Genomic DNA, 21,972 nt, shown 5'->3' with positions numbered 1-21,972 from the left:
AACCATTACATAAGCCACAACAGAAGAGTTTGGGAGAAATTATACTGTTACTAGTAGTTAACCTATAGTACGTCGAAGGTGGTTTTTATGAATTTGCAAAACTCTACTCCCGAACGTTTCTGGAAAACGGCTGCACCAATTACTATGAACAAAATATGGAAGCTTTTAAATTCCATACAGTCAATGATGTAATTTAATGTTGAATTTAAGGCAAAGTTGCCATACAAACCGAATTGGTATACATTTTTTTTTAAGGTTTTGCTTGTAAAATCAAACCTTATTAAAATCGGTTCAATGCCTGTCTGTCTGTTTGTTTTTAACATTTTGTGTCAACACAAGACAAGGTGGGGAGTGTGGGGGGTTGGAAGCGATAATTTCTTTAAGAGGGCCATTCTCAGAAACTATTATACCAAACCGGAAAATCTGAAAAAAATCAGGAGGCTGCCATTATATGGTGCCTCCGAAATACCTTCCACACCGATATCTGCTCAAATAAAGTTAATAATAGTATATTACTACAATTCTTTGTAATTGGCTGGAAACCCCCCTTCAATTCATCCTAGCACCGCGATCTTGCAGCGAGGTAGGCTATAATATAGAGCATGGCCTTACCAAGTTTGGTGGAAATCACACTATTACCAACAAAGTTATAATATGTCGAATTGGTTGCTTCTTTGAAAATTGAAGACTATGAATGTCAATATCACCTGAAAGTGGGTACTCTCACATAATATATGGATGTATTACGTGCTACGTACTAAGAAATACACAAAACCTTTCGTACCTGAAGAGTCCAGCTTCCGGTTTTACCGACTTGTTTTTTGTTGAGGAGGTGGAAATCTTCAAAAGGCATTGGCCTGCAGTTGAGAAACTGGGTAAGAATATAATTAATCCCATCGTGTCGTCCCTCCAAATACTCCTTGATGGATCTCACCTTTTCATCTGCGATAAGAGAGAGATTGGCTTCATATTATATATGTTCGCCATCTAATCTGTCAAGATGTCAATCGGCATCATTCCCAAGATGATAAACGCTGTGTCATTTGAGACGGTCCTGAAGGCAAAGCATACCCTCAAGGCTATCTTCCTGTCGACTGAACTCAGTTTAATAACGGAACACCCGCAGAAACAATATACTCCTGGGGTGCTTGTTCGATATCATACCAGAGCCTCCTTTCAGCTAAATAGCTATCGACAATAGTAGTGAGATAGGCGGTCTCCGCTAGGAATTTCCGTATTAGATTCCAATTGAGCGAATTGAATGCATTTTTTACGTCCAGGGTTGCCACCTCGCAATATTAGCTGGACTACCCTTTCCGTGAATTGCATCTCCGGCCAAGCCAGTAACCAATTTGATAGCATCAATGATATGGCTTTACAGAACTCATACCGCTAGTAATCTACCGGGAGTACTCTATTGTATATTACCCGTTCTAACATTTTCTCCACAATGTTTACCAGGCTTAGGCAAAAGCACCAACTTCTGCCGCTTCCATGCCGTCCCATCGGATATGCACGCCTTAAACAACTCAGCGAACATGTCCGGTCTGGATTTCAGGCACCGCATTCGATGCTCTGTCTGTCTGTTACACACATTTTTTTCTCAGAAACAACTATATCGATCGCGACAAATTTTAGTGGAAAGGTGCAAACTGTGAACGCCCACATATGCGGTAAGTTACATCTTTCTACGTTGACCTTAAGGTGGTCCTCATACATGCAAAAGGCGGGTGTAATTTTTTTGACGAATATAGTCAAATTTGGACATTAAATGAAAGGTCTTCATTAGTACGAAGCTAGCCTTAGTTTCGACATTGACGATTTGTGATTTCGTTAATGGACCCATTCTCTGAAACTACTCAATCGAATAATCATGAAACTGCCTCTGTATGGTGCACAGGCCACAAACTGCACTCACTGCAATATCTACTCAAATTAAGTTAATAATAGTAAATTACTGTGTTTTTCGAAAATTGACTAGACGACACTCCTCAGTTTATCCTGGAGTTATCATTAAGTGCAGTAATATTGACTATACTATTTAGCATGATATGAAATGATCAAAATCGTACTGTTACTGACATAGTTACAGTAGCTCGAACTTGTCTTTTCCGTGTAAATTAACTGGAACCCAAAATAGTAAGTTAAAGTCAGTAGTTTCAGACACTAAATATATACATTACGAGTATGTATGTAACAAATGGGATAGTTCTGCACTCAAATATATTTGCAAACAAGTCGGGAAACCGGAAGCTTGACGCTTCAGGTATGAAAGGTTTTGTGTATCCCTATGTGAGGAGCATAACGTAGTTCTCCATTGGCTTATAGCATTGACCCGAGATATTGAAATCGTTCAGTTCTGGGCAGGTTACTGCCATTGCCAGAATTGAGCGATTTAAATATCTCGAAGGGCAGGTTACTGCCATTGTCAGAACTCAGCGATTTAAAAATATAGAGTCAACGCTATCAGCCAATGGAGAACTGCGTAATGAAATTGTTTGGATGGATGAAGTGGCATTCCCCAACTGGTGTTCTTTGTGATCGACGTATCAGCGAACGTCCCAAATCTAAAATTTACTGCAATGTCGTCCGTCTGCCACTCTCTATAGTTCTGAGTGTTGGCCGACTATAAAGGACAATGAACGGCGGCTTGCGGTAATGGGGACGAAGATGTTGCATTGCACTGGTGGCGTGACACGTTTTGATTACGTCTGAAATGAGAATATCCGCGATCGATATGGGTTGGCATCGATCGTAGAAAAACTGCAAGAGAGGCGTTTTCGATGGTGTGGTCAAGTAATTCACGCGAACGAGAATTCAACAACCAGTATTGATCAGAACATCGAAAGCAATGGTAAACAACCAAAAAGTCGCCCAAAACAATGGTGGCTTGATACGCTGGATGGGGATTTAAAGGTCTCGCGATTACATCCTGATCAGGCATTTGATAAAATAAAATGACGAAACCGATCACCACGAGCCGACCCCGCTTGTGAACTGAAGGCTGAAGAAAAAGAAAAAGATGTGAGGAGCGACGAGTGCACGACAGCTCCGTGTAATATAGCTAAAAACTCCATTGCCCTCTATTTTCTAGAAAGCGATTTAAATAAATCACTTGATGGAAAGCGCTGTGTTGATAATGGTCAACCTCATACGCTTCACGCCCTCAGGTTAATATTATTAGCGAATGAAAACAATTTGACCAACATCAAATATAAAAAAGGGCTAGGGAGAATTAGATTCTTCTTGAATGGAATTTTAATATTTCACTCGAATTTCAATTATTCTCGTTAATTATGACGTCAGCATCTTATTTGTATGGCTTAGAATGCTGTTAATTAGCACGAAATTGATAAGTTTGAACTGCTATAACTTTCCCACTAATAGTTTGATTTTCATGAAACCTGGCATGTGTATGCACAAGGCTGTTCTCTATGTCGGTGCAACAACAATTTAGTACACTTAGGATGAACTTAAGGAGAGTTTTTTAGTCTATTTCTAAAAGTTGATAATATACTATTAGTAAATTTTTTGAGCAGATACCGGAATGGGATATCTCTCGAAGATTAGATTTCACATGAGTGTTTTACAAAAAACCTTAAAAAGGGCTGCAGATAAATAGATTCTTCATAAATGTGACTTTAATATTCCACGCGAATGTCAATTATTCCGGGTAATTATGACGTCAGCATCTGATTTGCATGGCTTTGGAAGCAGTAAACTCGCTCGAAATTGCTAAGTTTGAACTGCTATAACTTTGGCGTTAATTGCCTGATTTCCATGAAATTTAGCACATATATACGAAATATTATCCCCTATGCTGGTTTGGAAATCCTAGGATGAATTTAAGGGGAGTTTTTCAGTAAATTTCTAAAAAGTAGTAATATACTATTAGTAAGTTTATTTGAGCAGACATTGGAATGGGACATATTTTGATGCCTAGATTTCATCTAGGCGCACCACCCTGATTTTTTTTCGGATTTTTAGGTTGGGTAGTTTCCGAAAATGAGTCCTGTCTCACTTCAAGTGCGTACATTTTGACTCCTTACTCACGCACTATGCAATTTATGCCAAAACTAATGTCAGTTTCGGAAAGTACAAATCGAGACCTTTCATTTGATACCCTACACAACTATATCCGGTGAAAAAAATTTTTGAATCCCCCCTTTGCATGTATGGGGAGCCCCCCTTTAAACTCCACCTAAGTTTATGCCACTCACTATATGCGTGGGATTTCATAGTTCCCATTTGTCCACCAAATTTCGTTCGGATCGGTTTAGTGGTTTTGGAGAAAAATGCGGGTGACAGACAGACAGACATTGAATCGATTTTAATAAGGTTTTGTTTTACACAAAACCTTAAAAAAGCAAACAAAACCTTTCATACCTGAAACTTCCGGTTTCCGGATCGTTTTCAAATAAAGCCAATGTGTAAAAGAATTTCTCATATCTCCGTAAACAATAAAGGGCCTTTACTTCCTTTACTTTTCTAATAATAAGTTACGTTTTATGCAAATTTTGCGATTCTAACTGAATAACTTTGTTTTATCATTTAATTTCAGTTTCTTGAATTGTGTGGCACTCTTCATTGCTGCCGTTTTCCATTCAACCCACAGTTCAGAGGATAGTTCCTGGTTGGTAAATGGGACTTTCTTACACAATGAAAGCGCGGAGCTCCCGCAGGGAAATCTTAATATTAGTTTTTCCGACAGTAACGGAACAAACCTGCACTTACCAGACATAGCAAAAGTCAAGAAGTGGCAATGTCCAAATATAGCGAATACTAAAAGCCTAGAATGTGGATGCGACATTCCTCACACGTTGCGATGCAGCAGTGATGTCCATGGGTTAGAGGTGAGCACAAACTGACATTTTAAGAAAAACACACTTTTGTAGCAAGGATGTATTTCGGCAGGTAGTTGGCTTTTTGCACGGAGACTGAATCCGCGCCTAGCTGGCAGTTTTGATTAGTAACATAAAGTTAAGACATTGGATTGAATTTTAATTATCACGCCAATTATCGCACCAAACAATTCAGTAAATTGGTAATTCCAATCAAAGATGAAATTTTATGAACTTCTTCTTCATCACCAATTGGCAGCAGCCGGTGCTCGATGTAGCCCTCATCTAGTATATATGTACTTATGTTCAATATGAATATATTTGTATTCGAAAAAGTGAATATTTTCGTATTTACTCAAGTGAATACGAATACGACTGTATTCTCACGTCCGAAAGTCAATATAAACGTTTCGTATTTACGAGTACGAATACCACTTCCCTTGAATGAATATTTCTAAGTGCGAATAAGAATTTTTTGTTTTGAAATGTTGGTATTCGCCTGGGTAGCGAAAATTAGCACGTCGTCGATCTGGTCATGTTGTACGTATGTACGCTGTAGTCAGACTTAATGTCCAAAAAGAAAACATTTGCTCGATACAGATATTTGTCTGCCTGAAGTCTGACACAGGCACAGACATTTAATTGACAAGGTGTAGCTTCCTCAAAAGTACAATTTTTGGTTTGAAATGTAAATATATATTTCGGGAGCGACTTACCCCCTTCATCAGTACAAAGCTTTTAGTAGCTATTATTATTATTATTTTTAGGGTAGACTACAGGTTGCAAATCTAATCTCACAGACATTTACCTGCCACAAGCACAGCAGAAGAAGAATGTGTCTCTCGAGTTTATATGTACATACTTTCTTGTCTACACCTACGACGCCTTTTAATTTTCTTATTGGGTATTAACTCCGACTCCACACAACATAATTAGATCATTACCGCGCTAATTTTTGCTATCTAGCCAAATACCAACATTACAAAACAGAAAAATTCGAATTCGCACTTGGAAATATTCATTCAACAGAAGTCGTATTCTTACTCGTAAATACGAATAGGTTTGCACTCACTTTGGGACGTGAATAAATATGAACGGATATATTCGTATTCATAGCAAATGATCGTACGAATGTATTCGTATTAACGGTTTGGTCACGCCATAAATGGTTTCACCGATTTCATTTATTTTCTTTTCAAAAGTTTTCTTATACTTTGTAGAAGGCTTTTAATACTGCACCCGCCCGCTCAGCGCTCTCGATATGGCGGTGTCTAGTATTAATCTTCGATAAATGTGGTTTTGTTTAGTTTCTGATTATCTGTGAGTAAAAGTCGTTAGGCAGAAGTACCGGCAATTTATACCCTTATGGGATTTTAAATTTAATATAGATAGAGCAGACAAGATCAGTTGCCACTTCCGGTCACGCTACGCTACTACGCTACGCACGAGGCCCTGTCTGATAAGATTGCCTCAACCCTGCGACCGAAATCAATCAGCCAAAAACGTTTTTAAAAGTATTCGGAACTCGTCCGAGAAAAAAGGTGGACCGTACACTACGCCGAAGGAGGAAGCTGCTTGTCAAATCAATCAATCATTAAGTAGATGACGGGTTCAGGACCACTCTGTTCCAAAACAAAAAGGGTATATGTCTTAGCTGAAACCAGTGAAGGTTACAAACCTGGCGGTTCCGATGAATATAATCGGGTTTTGCATTTAATAGACATAACAGGCAAGATCCGCTTTTGGTACACTGCTCCGGTGCGCTTTTGTACACCCTGTCATCGTAACCAATCAGACACAAAAACTACGTCGGTCGGTATCTATCGATAACAAAACTAATTTATTCATTTTTTGGTGTACGCTCCATTCGATAGGAATGTTTATCTTGTTTTCAGTTTGCGAGTGAGAAAGTGTTGTCGCCGGGATCATGTTTTTAATTGAAAGTCGATTTCTAGTAAATTTTGATGGACTGGCGCATGGTACAGATGGTTATACAAAAACACTAAGGAAATCAAATTATTATTTTCAGAGAGCTACCAACTTGGCGCACAGAACTCGCAATGCTGCAAGTAAAAGATATACATTTATCCTTAAATCAAAATTGATTCAGTTCGCGAAGTGCGAAATGAAGTTGAACGGAAATGGGACGTTTTGTTTCCACATGGCTAATCATTGAATTTTAATTTGTAAATGAATTCCCTGGATTGATTTGCACCAGTGGGCCAGTGGTCAAGTCAAATTGACGCCATTAGGAGATAATAATTATTTGCAAATAATGTCATTTGAAGCACACTGCCTATTTTCAAGGTAAGTGTAATGGGAAAGGATAAATGTCTACCACCATTAATGAACTTAACCGAGGGTTTTTAGTTGATTATATACTGTTAGTAAGTTTATATGAGCAGATATTGAAATCGGATATATTTTGAGGCCTAGATATTATATAAGCGCACCACCCTAATTTTTTCACATTTTTAGGTTGGGTAGTTTCCAAAATGAGTCCTATCTCACTTTAAATTTAACTATTTGGGGCCTTACTCGCGCATTTTTCAGTCCACGTCAAAACTAATTTCAGTGCTAATCGAGGACTTTCTGTGATACCCCACACCTCATGGTGAAATTTTTTTTAACCACACCTAAATTGATTTCATATACTCTGTGCGTGGGACAGTTTCAATATGTCCCCCAAATTTCGTTTGAATCGGTTTAGTCGTTTTGGAGAAAAGTGCGTTTTCTGTTTTACACAGAACCTAAGAAACAAGTCTAAGGAAGGCTAATTCATTAAGGCAAGCATCGACATTTGTGGTACTACATTTAGCGAGAATTAAGCTACAAGTTATTTTACCATTCGAAAATTCCTACAGGTTTCCCCTTCAAGTACGCGAATTTTCAAAGCAGACCTATGTACTCACATGTATAGCTTTGGCCGAGCAAGTGATCCATATAGTGGCTCCCTAACAAAGAATGCATCTTATGAGGATTTTATATAAAGTCAGCTTAGATTTAGTGCAAAGTCCTACTCTTTTACGAAGAAAAGAGTATATATTACTTAGTGCACCCCGTTTTAACCAACTTTGTATTGACTTCAGCTAACTTTGTATTGAGCGCAGATTGCGGGCTTTGAAATTGCCCAAAATAATGGATACGAAAACAACCGTAAATACTTGATCAGAATTATTTATACATGTCGATATTCTCTATGCACAAACTAAAACTCCGTTAATTGTAACGAAAGAGTTTAAATTAATTACGAATGAAAAATCCACTAATTGGAACGAAAGAGTTTAAATTATCAAAAACTGCACCGCAAGACAACCGACTATCGCAAGGTTAGAGCAGAAGAGAACGATCCGTCTCCATGTGGTTCTCTCTGCCCCCAACTCATGGCACACTTTCCTCGCTAGTCCTCCACTCCCGTGGCGAGCTCTACAAAGTGGAAAGCTCCGCGCATTCGCAACATTCGAAATAAATTTCGAATAAATATTCGCAACATTCGAAATAAATTTCGAATAAATATTCGCAACATTCGAAATAAATTTCGAATAAATATTCACAACATTCGAAATAAATTTCGAATTCTGCGAATCCTGCCGCGCCACACCGTACTTGGCTGAAAGGTGGGGAGCGAATCGTAGGTGAAATAGCATTCCCGAGTATTTCATTTTTTGTGAACTGTTCACTACGGTATTTCCGATGCGTATTTTTAAGCATTTAGACTCCCTTCGATGGATGCCAGGCGTTCCTCCTGCTCTGCTGGCAGTCCAGTTGCTGGACTATGGCGGCCTTCTTCTGCTTTAATTCCTCGATTTGTTCGAAGGGGTCGCATTCACTACCTGCAGTTCTGAAGAGCTGCCTTCCTCTTTAGATGACAACTCCTCCGGGAATATCATTTTTGGCCGACATCCTGTCCCCAAGCCTGTATCTGCTATTGCACGCAACAGCTCTGAAATGTAAACAAAAACTTTTTACTTTAAACGTTCCCTTTCCTTCTGAAGTTGCTTGGCAGTCCTCGATAAGTTTCAGCTCTTGGTGACTGTTCGCTTCGAGAACTCGGAGCGTGTGCGAGGATCTGACCCACAGTTAGATACTAGACAACTACCACACTCCTATGGGTGAGCAAGCATTAGTGCCATGGCTGACATATTTTTTTCGTCTCTCTCTTATCAATATTTGACGAAGATTATGCCTTGTCCCTTCTTTAGCGTCTCTGATGTGGACAGATAAGCTTCTGGAACACATCCGCAAGTCGGGTCATTTTAGTGTGAAGAAGTCAAGAAGACTTTACACAGGAAGAGCAAATCCAGCGGCAAAGTGGTACGGAACGTCATTGTGTATCTTTGGGGTAGGGATAAGGTAGGTAAGTAGCCCGTGAGCTACGTGGTTAGCGTATTGGTGCCTCAGTGTGTCGATAGTGCTTAGATGGTTTTCTTAATTGTGTTTCTTTATCCCACGTGACAAATGACAAACAGCTGTGCAATGCCAAATGCCCGCAGCCATATGCTCGGGAAGACACGCATACACGGCAATAACACCCGACCTTATGCACAGAATAATTATTGGCGACGGTTGAATGGATTTGCTTCACCATGAAATTTCGAACAATGCGCTGGAAGATGAATAACCTGTATGCAGTCGCTATACGGTGCCTCAAAATACCCTCTAAATCGATAACTATTTAAATAGTTAGTTTAAATATATTACCATATTTATTATAAGTCTGCCGTTACGCATATCCTATAATCATCATGTATCATCATCAGCATGATGTTGTTTGGTATTAGTTTCCGCGAGGTGTTCCATTTTGAAGGAGTTAGAAGTGTTTGTCACTGAACTTAATCGTGTGTACGTGCCGACAAAATATTAAACAAGTCGGGAAACCGGAAGCTGGACGCTTCAGGTACGAAAGGTTTTGTGTATTTCTTTGTATGTAGCACGTAATATATGCATATATTATGTGAGAATGTCCACTTTCGGATGACATTGACATTCATAGTCTTGAATTTACAAGGAAGTGACAACTTTGACGTATTATAACTTTGTTAGTAATAGCGGTATTTCGACCAAACTTGGTGAGATCATGCTCCATGTTATACCCTATATTATTGCGAAATTTCATGTTGCTGACATGAACTTAAAGGGGGTTCTGCAGCCAATTACTAAAAATTATGGTAATATACTATTATTAACTTTATTTGTACAGATATCAGTATGGAAGGTATTTCGGAGCCGAGGCACCATATAGTGGCAGCCTCCTGATTTTTTTCAGATTTTTTGGTTTAGTAGTTTCTGAGAATGGCCCCCTTAAAGGAATGGTCACTTTCAACCCTCCGCACTCCCCACCTTTCTAACAAATGTCAAAACTAAGACCGGCTTCGAAAAGTACTAACCAAGACCTTTAATTTAATACCCCACATGACTATATTTGATGAAAAAAAAATTTACACCCCCCTTTTGCATGTGTGGGGACCCCCCCTTAAATTCAACGTAAAATGATGTAACTCACTGTATGCGTGAGCGTTCACAGTTCCCACCTTTGTACCAAATTTGGTGTCAATCACTATAACCGTTTCTGAGAAAAATGCGTGTGACGGACAGACAGACAGACAGACAGACAGACAGACGGACAGACAGACAGACAGACAGCTACCAAACTGAGTTCAGTCTACAGGAGGACAGCTCTGAGGGTATGCTCTGCCTTCAGGACTGTCTCAGATGATGCAGCATTCGTCATCTCTGGAATGGTGCCGATTGACATCTTGGCAGATGAGATGGCGAATATATACAATGCAAAGCCAACCTCTTCCTCATCGCGGACGAAGAACGCTGAGAGGGAGAGATCGATCAATAGATGGCAAGAGCGGTGGGAACGCTCGGGAAAGGGCCGGTGGACGCACAGGCTCATTCCTGCCATCAAGGAGTGGTTGGAGAGACGACACGGTGAGATTAATTATAATCTCACCCAGTTTCTCACGGGACACGGAGGATATCTCCAATACCTTCACAGGTTTAAATTGGAGACCTCACCCGATTGTCCAAATTGCAATGGAGTCCCAGAGGACCCAGAGCATGTATTCTTCCACTGTCCGAGATTTGTGGAAGAAAGGAGGAATCTAGAGGAGACTCTAGGAGAGGTGCTGGTACCAGAAAATCTGGTACCGAAAATGCTAGCACATCAAGAGAATTGGGATGCGGTCAACTCCATGATCGCATCTATTCAAGATAAATTGCGAAAGACAGAGGAACGGAGAAAAGCGCGGTCACGTGCGCCGCGTATAGAAGAAAGGTGACAAAGCTAGAGTGAGCTGACTCCGCCCCGTGATGTAATACCTTATGGTGGTTCCGCGGGGCAGGGAGGGAGTCGGGGGTGGTTTTAGTGGGTAAAAATCCCACACGCTGGTGTGTCCAGACCAGTGTCTTTTTGAAGATTTCCACCTCCTCAACAAAAAAAAAAAAAAGACAGACAGACAGACAGACGGTAGACCGATTTTAATAAGGTTTGGTGTTTACACAAAACCTTAAAAATAGTTTTATGATATTCTTACAACCGTCGACAACTTGGGTGAGCAAACGCAACTTTGTTGCACGTCTGGAATAAGTTTAAGAGTGACTTCGAATTCGAAAACTGTAAACCGCACTAAATTACTACTCCCTAAGAGATAACATGTGAGTAGATTGGATTCAAGCGATGAGACTTCTTCCAATCTTATGACCTAAAGGAACCCCCAAAGGCCACATCTCATTTATCTGAAGCAAGAGGAGCATCGATTGAGGATGTGATCTACCGTGGATTTTCTCTCTTGACCGTGACAGTCGGGTATCAAGTTTTACGGCTTCACGCGCGAATTAAAGCTTTACACTTATTGAAAATCATAACGAAATACTTTGTAAATTAGAGTAGATTCTTTATTCAGGTCCTGTTACAATATTGCTGCTAAAAAATTATACTTGCCCAGCAGAACTACGTCTGATGACAGAACTCCTCCGAAGAATTTTTGGCCCTCTACATGAGGATGGACGCCACCGTAGCCTAAATAACGACGAAATCTACGACCGATACCATGACCGTCAGGTTGTGGATAAAATTCAGCTCAATAGGTTGTGGTGGGCGGGTCACTTAATCCGTATGGATGAGGATGATCCAACCCGAAAAGTATTTAACGGCAATATCTATCTAGACAAAGAGGACGAGTCAGACCCTGCTTGAGGTGGAGCGATGCCGTAGGCCAGGACGCCAGACAGCATTTGAGAATATCGAATTGGTGGACCTCAGCGGAAAACCGGGGTGTCTGGAGTTCCTTATTAAGGCAGACCGCCGTTGATGATGATGATGATATGCTCTGCTATATGGTGGATACAATGTTTTTGGGCTAAGAACACCTGTTTCTCTTTGTATGTTATATTTTCTAATAATATTTGGGAAAATATTATTTTATACATTTATACATTATTCGATTTAATTATTTCTTCGTTCAATTTATACCAATATTCTAAGGTTGAAGGAACTGCTGTTTTATTTGTGTCTACAATTGTTTTCAACTGTTATGTATGGCACGTCCATTGATTGTATTTTTCATGCGATGTAAATCCGTAAAAGATGTTCAAAGGTTGTATTATTTTCGTCACGATCTCGGCAGATGCCGGATTTTACTTAATACTAGCACTAAGTGCCAAGCTTTTAGGGCCGGCCGATCCTACCTGTTTGAAGGATAAAGGGGCGCTGGTGGTGGAGGTCGATGGTAGGTTAATGGGAGAATTCGCCGAGAACTGCCCGCAACATCAAACATGTATGAAGAATGGTACATTTCTGCATGGCTTGAACCAGACTGTGTGAGAGTCCCAGGACATCTAGGGAAGTTGTGAGACCTTTTGGTACAACACTTGTAGTTAACAATATTATGGGGACTACAACCACTTTCTCGAGGTGCTAAATTTTCTTGACTTCCCTGAGTTAGTTGCTCGTAGTTCACCTTCTTCTCTAGGTATTTCCATTCAATACTGCTATGATGGGGGATAGCAACATCAATAATACACGTGAAGCGACCCGTCTTGTCAACTAACAGCCCGTCAGGCTTGTTGAGTAGTGTATGGCTATCCGTTAGAACTTGCGGGTCCCAATACATGATGTAAGTGGAACTAGCAAATACTCCCTACCGGTAAACCGGACATTTTCCGGTGTCCCTAGAAACTTTATTAGTTTTGGATCAATGTGATACACATATAGATTACCGATTAGTCAGGTATTCTGGACGCTATCGATCGATTTTAGAAAATTTGAGAATTCCTGGAGTTGCTGGAGATGCATAGACCCTGGAAATATCTGGTCTATGTAAAGGATCCATTTCCAAGAATTCTATACACGCTCTTTGGAATTCGTCCCAAACCTCAGCAGAAACCTCAGCTGGACGGTGGAGTAGAGTGCTTCGGCGAGTACTGAAACTGTTGCCTGCAGTACGATATGGTGTTGTTGATGCCGCTGTCTCTGTCCACAACGACTCTCGGTCACCAGTCTCCGCGATGACCTCAAGTCGAACACGTTCCCTGATGGTGGCCGGGACTGTGCCGCTGCGAATTATGAAGTGGTACTGGTCTGCGACTCGCTGCACAGTCATGTGCGTGAATTGGGGAAACGCTCCGCTGCCGCCGTTATTTCGTAGTAGGAACGGATGAAGAAGAGGTTCACTTCCTCAGTCCACTCCATTCGCTGCCTACTCGAACCTGCCTAAGTGGTCGCCATAGCTTGTGAAGAAAAAATTTTCCAGTTTTATTTAGCGTTCTTGAGATGAACGTTATCGGCTAACGATTTTGGCTTAATACAGCTTCTATGGCTATGTTACCAGCGTAAATGGTTTATTGTAGTCGAGTTAATGAAGTTTTACCTGTTCCTAAGTTTTTTTTAGTATTTCGAAAACTGTCACCACTTCATTATTTAACTCGATTTTTTCGTTTTTGCTCTTATTTGTGCTGACTTCGGCGTTTTCACTTTGTAAGTATAGTGGTAATGGTTGGGCTATTTTTTGCAAAATCCTTAATAGATTTCCTATAGTATCAGATCTTCTTTATGAGTTGAGGTCTTGCGGAATTGGGTAGTCTTCTATAGTTTTGATTTTAATTGAGTCCACATTTATTTTATTATGATGAATTATATGTCCTAGATATTCTACCTCTGACTTAAAGAAGTGTGACTTCTCGACAGATAACTTTATGTTAGCTTTGCATAATGCGTCAGTAGTGATTTTGTAAAATACTGTAAACTTATCCACATTATCATTGCCTACTATGTAATATTTTCTCTAAAATACTGTAAATTCATATGTACCGGCCTACTAAGTATAGGTAAAAATTGTATAAAATAGGAAATATGAATTAAAAATACATAGTTCGTTGGAACTATCGAACACAAGCCTAACGTGTTTTATTCTGTGGAGTCCAGGCAATTTGCTGCTCCCAAAATTTACACTGCTTGACTAGATCATTGTGGAGTTCAGGCAATTGCTGCTCCCATAGCTGGTTAGTCTGGAGTTTTGGCATTTAGCTGCTCCGACTAACCATAAACTAATTTACAAAGAAAGAAGAGTAAGGGATTGCCAAGTGGACTGGCAACAACCACATAAGGTGGCACATCACATGGCGACCGTGACAGTCTAAAGACTTCGTACATAAGTAACAGTCTAAAGACTTCTGCTTACTATCGTTCCTACTTACTATCGTTTCTACTATTGTGAAAATTTGAAAATCAAGGTCGTGTAAATGAACGACATTGGGGAAAAGTTCGACCAGCTTTACCAGAAAATCTGGCGATTGCTCAAAAAACCAGAGCGAAACACCGGAGGCATAACACTATATAAAGTTGGAGAGCAACCACCACGCTGGAAGCCGTCAGAATCAACACCGACAACTGCGGTTGATGATAAACTTGCGGGACCTCGACGCCTTACAATAGAAGAATATAAGAAACGAACGAAACGACTATCCAATAACGTATCTGTCAGCGCTAAAGGAGGACGAAGAAGAGAACTCCAGCGGCAGTTCATAAAATATAAACGGTTAGAGCAAATTGCAGCCACACCAGAGGAGAAGAACAAGTATAAATATTTAATAACCAATGTTAAAAAAGAAATACATTATTTAAAAAAAATGCAAAAAAAAAAATAATAACGTTAATCAGTAAAATAATATAAAAAAAATGTTTGTTCTCAATTAGAATTAGTTTAATAAATGTAGTAGTAATAAATAATAAATGATTTTTTTTTTGTTCCAAATAATGTTAGTATTTGTACCACATGATTGAAAGCACGACAATTTAACAATATAAAAGAAGATGTCTGAAAATGTTATTCTTTGCTTTTTCTAAATGGACAAATTAGAATCTCTAAAAGAGAAACTTCAAATTACACTAATAAATCTACGGAAAAGTGTAAATCGTCCTTACAGTGAAAAAACTATACGCGAAAAACGCGAATTAATTGAACAAACACTAATAGACGCAAAGTCGACTGAACAAAATATACGAACAGACGTTAAAACAGCAACTCTAATAAAGGGAGTTTACAAGGAAATACAGCAACTATCTGCTGAAATACTTTCAATATTAGACAAACAACAATTAGGGAACATGACTTTCGACATTAAAACAGCCACAGCTTTAGTCAAATACTTTGACGGAAACCCAGAGGAAACAGAATCCTTCATTGAGTCAGTTTCACTATTGAACGAACTCACACCAGTAGAACACAAAGGTATTCTACTTAAATTTGTGAAAACCCGGATAACCGGCAAAGCCAAATATACGGTATCCGAGGAAGTAAACACAATAACTAAACTAACCGATAAACTGAGAGTAAAATTCTCTATAAAAATATCGTCTGATGCCGTTCTGGCACAACTTAAAAGTTGTAAACAGGGAAATACCAAATTAACTGATTTTACAAATAAAATAGAGGACTTGTCAAGACAATTGACAAGAGCCTTTATATCAGAAAAAGTTGCAGAGGGCGAAACTGCAGAGAAATTAGCCGAAAAATTTGCAATGCAAACAATAGCAGAAAATGTTTCGAACAGCGAAACCTCATTAATTTTACGTGCCGGCAATCTTACAAATCTATCCGACACAATTGCAAAGGCAATTGCAGTCGATAACCCAATTCCCAAAAATGTCTATCATTACAAAACAAACAGAAGAGGTAACAATCACAATAATAACTTCAATAACCAAAACCGACGTAATAATCAAAGTTTTAATAATACCGCAAATAGAAATTCATATGAAAATTTTAACAGAAACAATACTCCAAATAGAAACCAAAATTATAACCGCAACCAAAATAACAGGTTCAGAAATAATAACAACAAATACCGAAGACCCTTCTGGAACAACAGTAACAACCGACAAAATATAAACCATTTGAGTTCGGGGGAATCCCAACCCCCTCAGTCGGTACTGGAAACCAACCAAAATCGGTTGGGGGGAAATCAATAAAAAAGGTCACATTCCATACTATAAATCCATCACTCACAAGCTTTGTACGAGCTTTCGTTGACATGTGCAACACAACATGTACCTTTATAATAGACACAGGAGCTGACATTTCTATATTTAAACGGGGAAAAATTGACAATAATCAAATATACTATCCAAATAACACATGCACAATACAGGGCATTACTGGGGTACAAAAAGAATCAATTGGTGCAACAAAAACCCACATAAAATTCTATGGTACTCTTTCAATTGAGCACACATTCCAAATAGTTGCTAATGACTTTCCACTAGACGGAGATGCAATTCTAGGTTTAGACTTCCTTACTAAACATAGGGCAATAATCGACTATGATACCTGGATATTGACAATTAATATCAATAATATTCTTCATGAAATTCCAATTCTAGATGGTCCTACACGGAACACAATCTTAATCCCGCCCAGATGCGAAGTAATACGCAAACTAAACAGTCAATTCTCAAACGACATAGTTATACCCGGACAAGAAATACAACCCGGAATATTCTTAGCAGGATCAATTATTTCTCCTCAAAACCCACTAGTTAAAATCCTAAACACCACTTCAAGTACAGTAAAAATCAAAAACCTCAACCCTCAATGGGAACACCTTTCGGATTATTCTGTATACAACAATACCGATAAATTGCATAACACACAAAGAATGCAAAAATTATTAAATACATTGAACGTAGAACACGTCCCAGAATATGCTATAAAAGACCTTAAAACACTATGCCGAGAATTTGCGGATATTTTTAATATGGAAAACGAACCATTAACCACCAACAATTTTTATAGCCAACATATACAGTTGAGTGATAACTCAGCGGTATACACAAAAAATTACCGTATACCTGAAGCCCACAAAACAGAAACAAATCGTCAAGTCAAACAAATGTTGGACGATGGTATCATTGAGCACTCAACATCGCATTTCAACTCACCTATACTATTAGTCCCTAAAAAGTCATCAACAGGAGATAAGAAATGGCGTTTGGTAATTGATTTTCGTAACCTTAACAAAAAAGTGGTAGCAGACAAATTCCCACTTCCCAGAATAGATGAAATTCTTGACCAAATGGGTCGAGCCAAATATTTTTCCACTTTAGATTTACTATCTGGATTTCATCAAATACCTCTAAAACAATCATCGCGAAAATACACTGCTTTTTCTACAAATCAGGGACATTACCAATTTACCCGCCTACCCTTCGGACTAAATATTAGTCCCAATAGCTTTCAGAGAATGATGACCATAGCATTATCAGGTTTATCACCCGACACAGCTTTCTTATACATTGACGACATAATAGTCACTGGATGTTCGAAAAACCATCACTTAAAAAATCTAACTTCAGTATTTCAGTGCTTACGAGCCAAAAACTTAAAATTAAACCCTGATAAGTGTAAATTCTTTCAATCAGAAGTAACATATCTCGGACATCAGATCTCTGCCGAAGGAATACAACCTCATCCTTCAAAATTCGAAGTCATTAAACAATTTCCAGTACCAAAAAACCCAGACGAAGTAAGACGATTCGTCGCATTCTGTAATTATTACAGACGTTTTGTGCCAAATTTCGCTGAAATTGCCCTACCTTTAAATCAATTGTTGCGTAAAAATGTTAAATTCGAATGGACACCACGGTGTAGCACTGCATTCGACATCCTTAAAACAATATTAATGTCCCCGCCCATACTTCAGTACCCTGATTTTAAACGACAGTTTACAATATCCACAGATGCATCCGAAAATGCATGTGGAGCAATACTATCACAGACAATAGATGGAACTGAATTGCCAATGGCTTTCGCTAGCAAAACATTCACTAAAGTTGAAAAAAATAAATCTACCATAGAAAAAGAACTAACAGCAATTCATTGGGCAATAATGTATTTCAAACCATATGTTTATGGAAGACATTTTATAGTAAGAACAGATCATAGGTCACTTATTTACTTATTTGGGATGAAAAACCCATCATCGAAACTAACACGGATGAGGCTTGATCTAGAAGAATATCAATTTGACATACAGTACATTAAAGGCAAAGAGAACATTGGCCCAGATACATTATCTAGAATAGAACTAGATATAACAGACCTGACAAACCTGAAAAATGTCTTGCAAATACAAACAAGAGCAATGACCAAAAACACAAATTAATCAAAACTCATTCACAATACTTCAGAAAACCACATTACTAACAAAGACATGCAGCCTGATCAACTGCACGTTTTCGAGGTTCTATCACCTAATGAGGTAGTGCGTTTACCGGAATTGAAATTGCGCAATATAAAAATAAAAATACTAATATAGAAATAGACGTAATACATAAAAATAAAGTCCAAATAAAGCGGTATATAAATTTAAATAATAACCAATCAATTGAACCGGCATTAGTGCAGGAACTCACAGAGTTGGAAAAATATCTAAATAATTGGTTTCAGATCAAGACTCTGAAACTATCGGCCGAAAGTGAATTATTCACTATATTAAATACAACCGCATTTAAAACGCTAGTGAATCATACTTTGAAAAACATGAATATCCAAATATACAAACCACTAATTATACTAACGGACAAATCGAAAATAATAGAAGTATTGCATAACAATCACTCTACTCCAATAGCAGGAGACATTGGACAGAGTAGAATGTATAAAAAACTTCGTGAAAAAAACTTCTAGAAAAAGCAAAGAAAAAGACAAAAAAACCAAAATAACCCAAAATGTAACCCATTATCATTGAAAATAGGAGATCAAGTTTTGTTATCCGTCGAAAACGGACGAAAACTAGACCCATTGTATGAAGGTCCTTATAGCATAATATCAATTGACTATGTAAATTGCCTGGTAAAAGACCAGGACAATAAAATATCTAAAATTCACAAAAATAGGTTAAGACGAATAAATAAATAAATAAAATAAACCAAATTGCTTTGAAATTGCCTATACTGTTGAAAATACTATTATAAATATAAATATACCACCTAATTAATCAATACCAATACAATATATTACAATAAGTAGACTTTAAAAATATTACTCATTATTGTTACAAAAGAAAAAAAAAAACTTCTAACTATACATAATATAAGCAATAAAGAAAAAACGAATTGTCTACCGTTCCTAAAGACAATTCATTTTTTTTCAAAAGGGGTAAGGTGTAAAATACTGTAAACTTATCCACATTATCATTGCCTACTATGTAATATTTTCTCTAAAGTACTGTAAATTCATATGTACCGGCCTACTAAGTATAGGTAAAAATTGTATAAAATAGGAAATATGAATTAAAAATACATAGTTCGTTGGAACTATCGAACACAAGCCTAACGTGTTTTATTCTGTGGAGTCCAGGCAATTTGCTGCTCCCAAAATTTACATTGCTTGACTAGATCATTGTGGAGTTCAGGCAATTGTTGCTCCCATAGCTGGTTAGTCTGGAGTTTTGGCATTTAGCTGCTCCGACTAACCATAAACTAATTTACAAAGAAAGAAGAGTAAGGGATTGCCAAGTGGACTGGCAACAACCACATAAGGTGGCACATCTTCGGGAGAGGAAGAGTATATTCGGACATTATCAATATAGACGCATGCAAGCTTCCCATTATATGTATGTATGTAAGTATATCGTCAACGCATCTTCGCAATATTGAAGGTGCATTTTTTGACATTCTTACAAATTCGTATTTTTCTCCATTTAATGAGAATGGGGTTTTGTCTATGTTCTCCATGAGAATATTTTTATTTTTCTCAGATCTGTTATCCGTTTTTGCGTTCAATTTTCAAAATCTATAACCATTCGTCGCTTGGATTTACGTTCTTCATCGGTTTCCTCTCTAGGTACGATTCATACGAGTGAGTTATAAAGGGATTTACTTGGCCTTATGATACCGTTTTCTAGTTTGGTTGTTTCTTTGCTAACAAATTCATTGGATGGATTGGGTAAGGATACTGCTTGGTCTAGATTGGTATAGTATCCTTTATTCGAATTGTTGCCTGATCGTGGTTGCATAAGGAAGTTTAGTGTTGGAGATACTTTTCTCAATATTTTATTTATTTCCTAACGGTAGTATTTCTGATTTTTTTATCCGATTATTTTTTAATTATTTTATTAAAATCGATTCACTGTCGGTTGTCTGCCACACGCACTTTTCTCCAAAACGACTAAATGGATCCCAACGAAATTTGGTGGATATATGGGAACTATGAAATCCCACGCATACAGTGAGTGACATAAATTTGCCTGGAACTTAAAGGGGGACTCTCCATACATGCAAAGAGCTGATGTATTAAATTATGTATGTGTTATTAAAATCGGTTCAATGTCTGTCTGTCTGTCTGTCTGTCACAGGTACTTTTTTCAAAAACGGCTATACCGATTGGGACCTGTGGACTCCCACACATGCAGTGAATGATATCCTTCTACGTTGCGATTTAGGGGGGAGGGTCCCCATACATGTAAAAGGGGGGTGCAAAAATTTTTTTCACCGAATGCAGTCATGTGGGGTATTAAATGAAAGGTCTCGATTAGTACTTTTCGAAGCGGGTCTTAGTTTTGAGATTTGTTAAAAAGTGTAATGATTTGAGTGGATATAGGAGGATCAGGTCGATCATCCTGAGTGGCCGATAACGACCTAGAGGGCAGAGCTATCCCAGAAATCTAAACAAATTGGCTAAGTTGACCGTGAAGGTCCGCCCACAAAGATTGAAGCTCCATCAAAGTGCTCGGTCGACACGTTCTTGCACGCCTCTGTGCTAGCCAGGCTCGGGAATGTGGGGGGGGGGGGTCGTTTGAGCGCTTTGATCCCTCACGCTTCTTTACTACAAAACAACGTATCTATTCCGATGCGTGGGTCCGCACTGGATTCTAAAATAGACATTAACAAAGATTTCGCGACGGCCTATCGAATGATAAACAGAATGCGAACTAAAATTGGAAAAAAGAAAAAAAAGAAAAAAAAACGGCTCGACCGCGCTCATGGAGCCGTAAGTCCCCAGACCCGAGTGCCGCGATCAAGGAGAGGAAGATCCACGACGGATCACCGTCTTAATTATTACCTCTTCCGCCTCAGATCTTGTATGATACGCGGCCCCTGAGGTTCCCACCCTTCCTCGACATCCTCAGGCCAGTTTATCATTTTGAGGATGTCCCTACAAAAGTTCCAATAGAGCTCCAATAGAGTTACCCAACCATAATTATATTATCATTCAAACAAAAGAGAATGAAAACAAACTTATAAACATAAATAATAAAAATAAAAATAAAAAAAATAGTTAAATTGAATGCCAGAATTATATAGAAGGAGAAAACAAAAAAATATGTATTGGAAACAAAAAGAAATTAAAAAAAAATAGAAAAAGAAGACCTACCCAGGTCGTCACTCCGAGCTCAGGATGATTCTGGTGTACAAATTCTAAAATTTTTATAAAAACAATTATAAGAAAAATTAATTGATTATTATATATTTATGTTATTCTAACTTGACGATTCCTTCTCGGGCAAAATATGAAACACTTGGCATCAAGCAGTCGTATTGCTTAAATTCTTACAGAAACGATTAATATATTATGTTACAATCCGCACGTTTTTTAGCTGTTCAAAATCAGTCGTTTCTTACGAA

The 21,972-nt window shown here is 38.4% G+C and overlaps 1 protein-coding gene across 2 annotated transcripts in view; it reads left to right on the top strand.

Moving 5' to 3' along the window:
- The window catches only part of LOC119650440 (carboxypeptidase N subunit 2), a 307,216-nt gene that overhangs the window by 135,762 nt on the left and 149,482 nt on the right, over nucleotides 1-21,972 (top strand). The window contains exon 2 of one of the 2 annotated variants that reach the window (XM_038053271.1): nucleotides 4,562-4,853. The exons of the other annotated variant lie outside the window; for it this stretch is intronic. Within the exon in view, the coding sequence (XP_037909199.1) occupies nucleotides 4,562-4,853 (292 nt within the window). The remainder of the gene's footprint in view (nucleotides 1-4,561; nucleotides 4,854-21,972) is intronic. 2 annotated transcript variants of the gene reach the window in all.

This window comes from Hermetia illucens, chromosome 1 (genome assembly GCF_905115235.1).
Source record: "Hermetia illucens chromosome 1, iHerIll2.2.curated.20191125, whole genome shotgun sequence".
In the NCBI taxonomy this organism is placed as follows: domain Eukaryota; kingdom Metazoa; phylum Arthropoda; class Insecta; order Diptera; family Stratiomyidae; genus Hermetia; species Hermetia illucens.
Note: the sequence above shows the minus strand (reverse complement) of the source record. Positions and strands in the feature narration are given on the sequence as shown.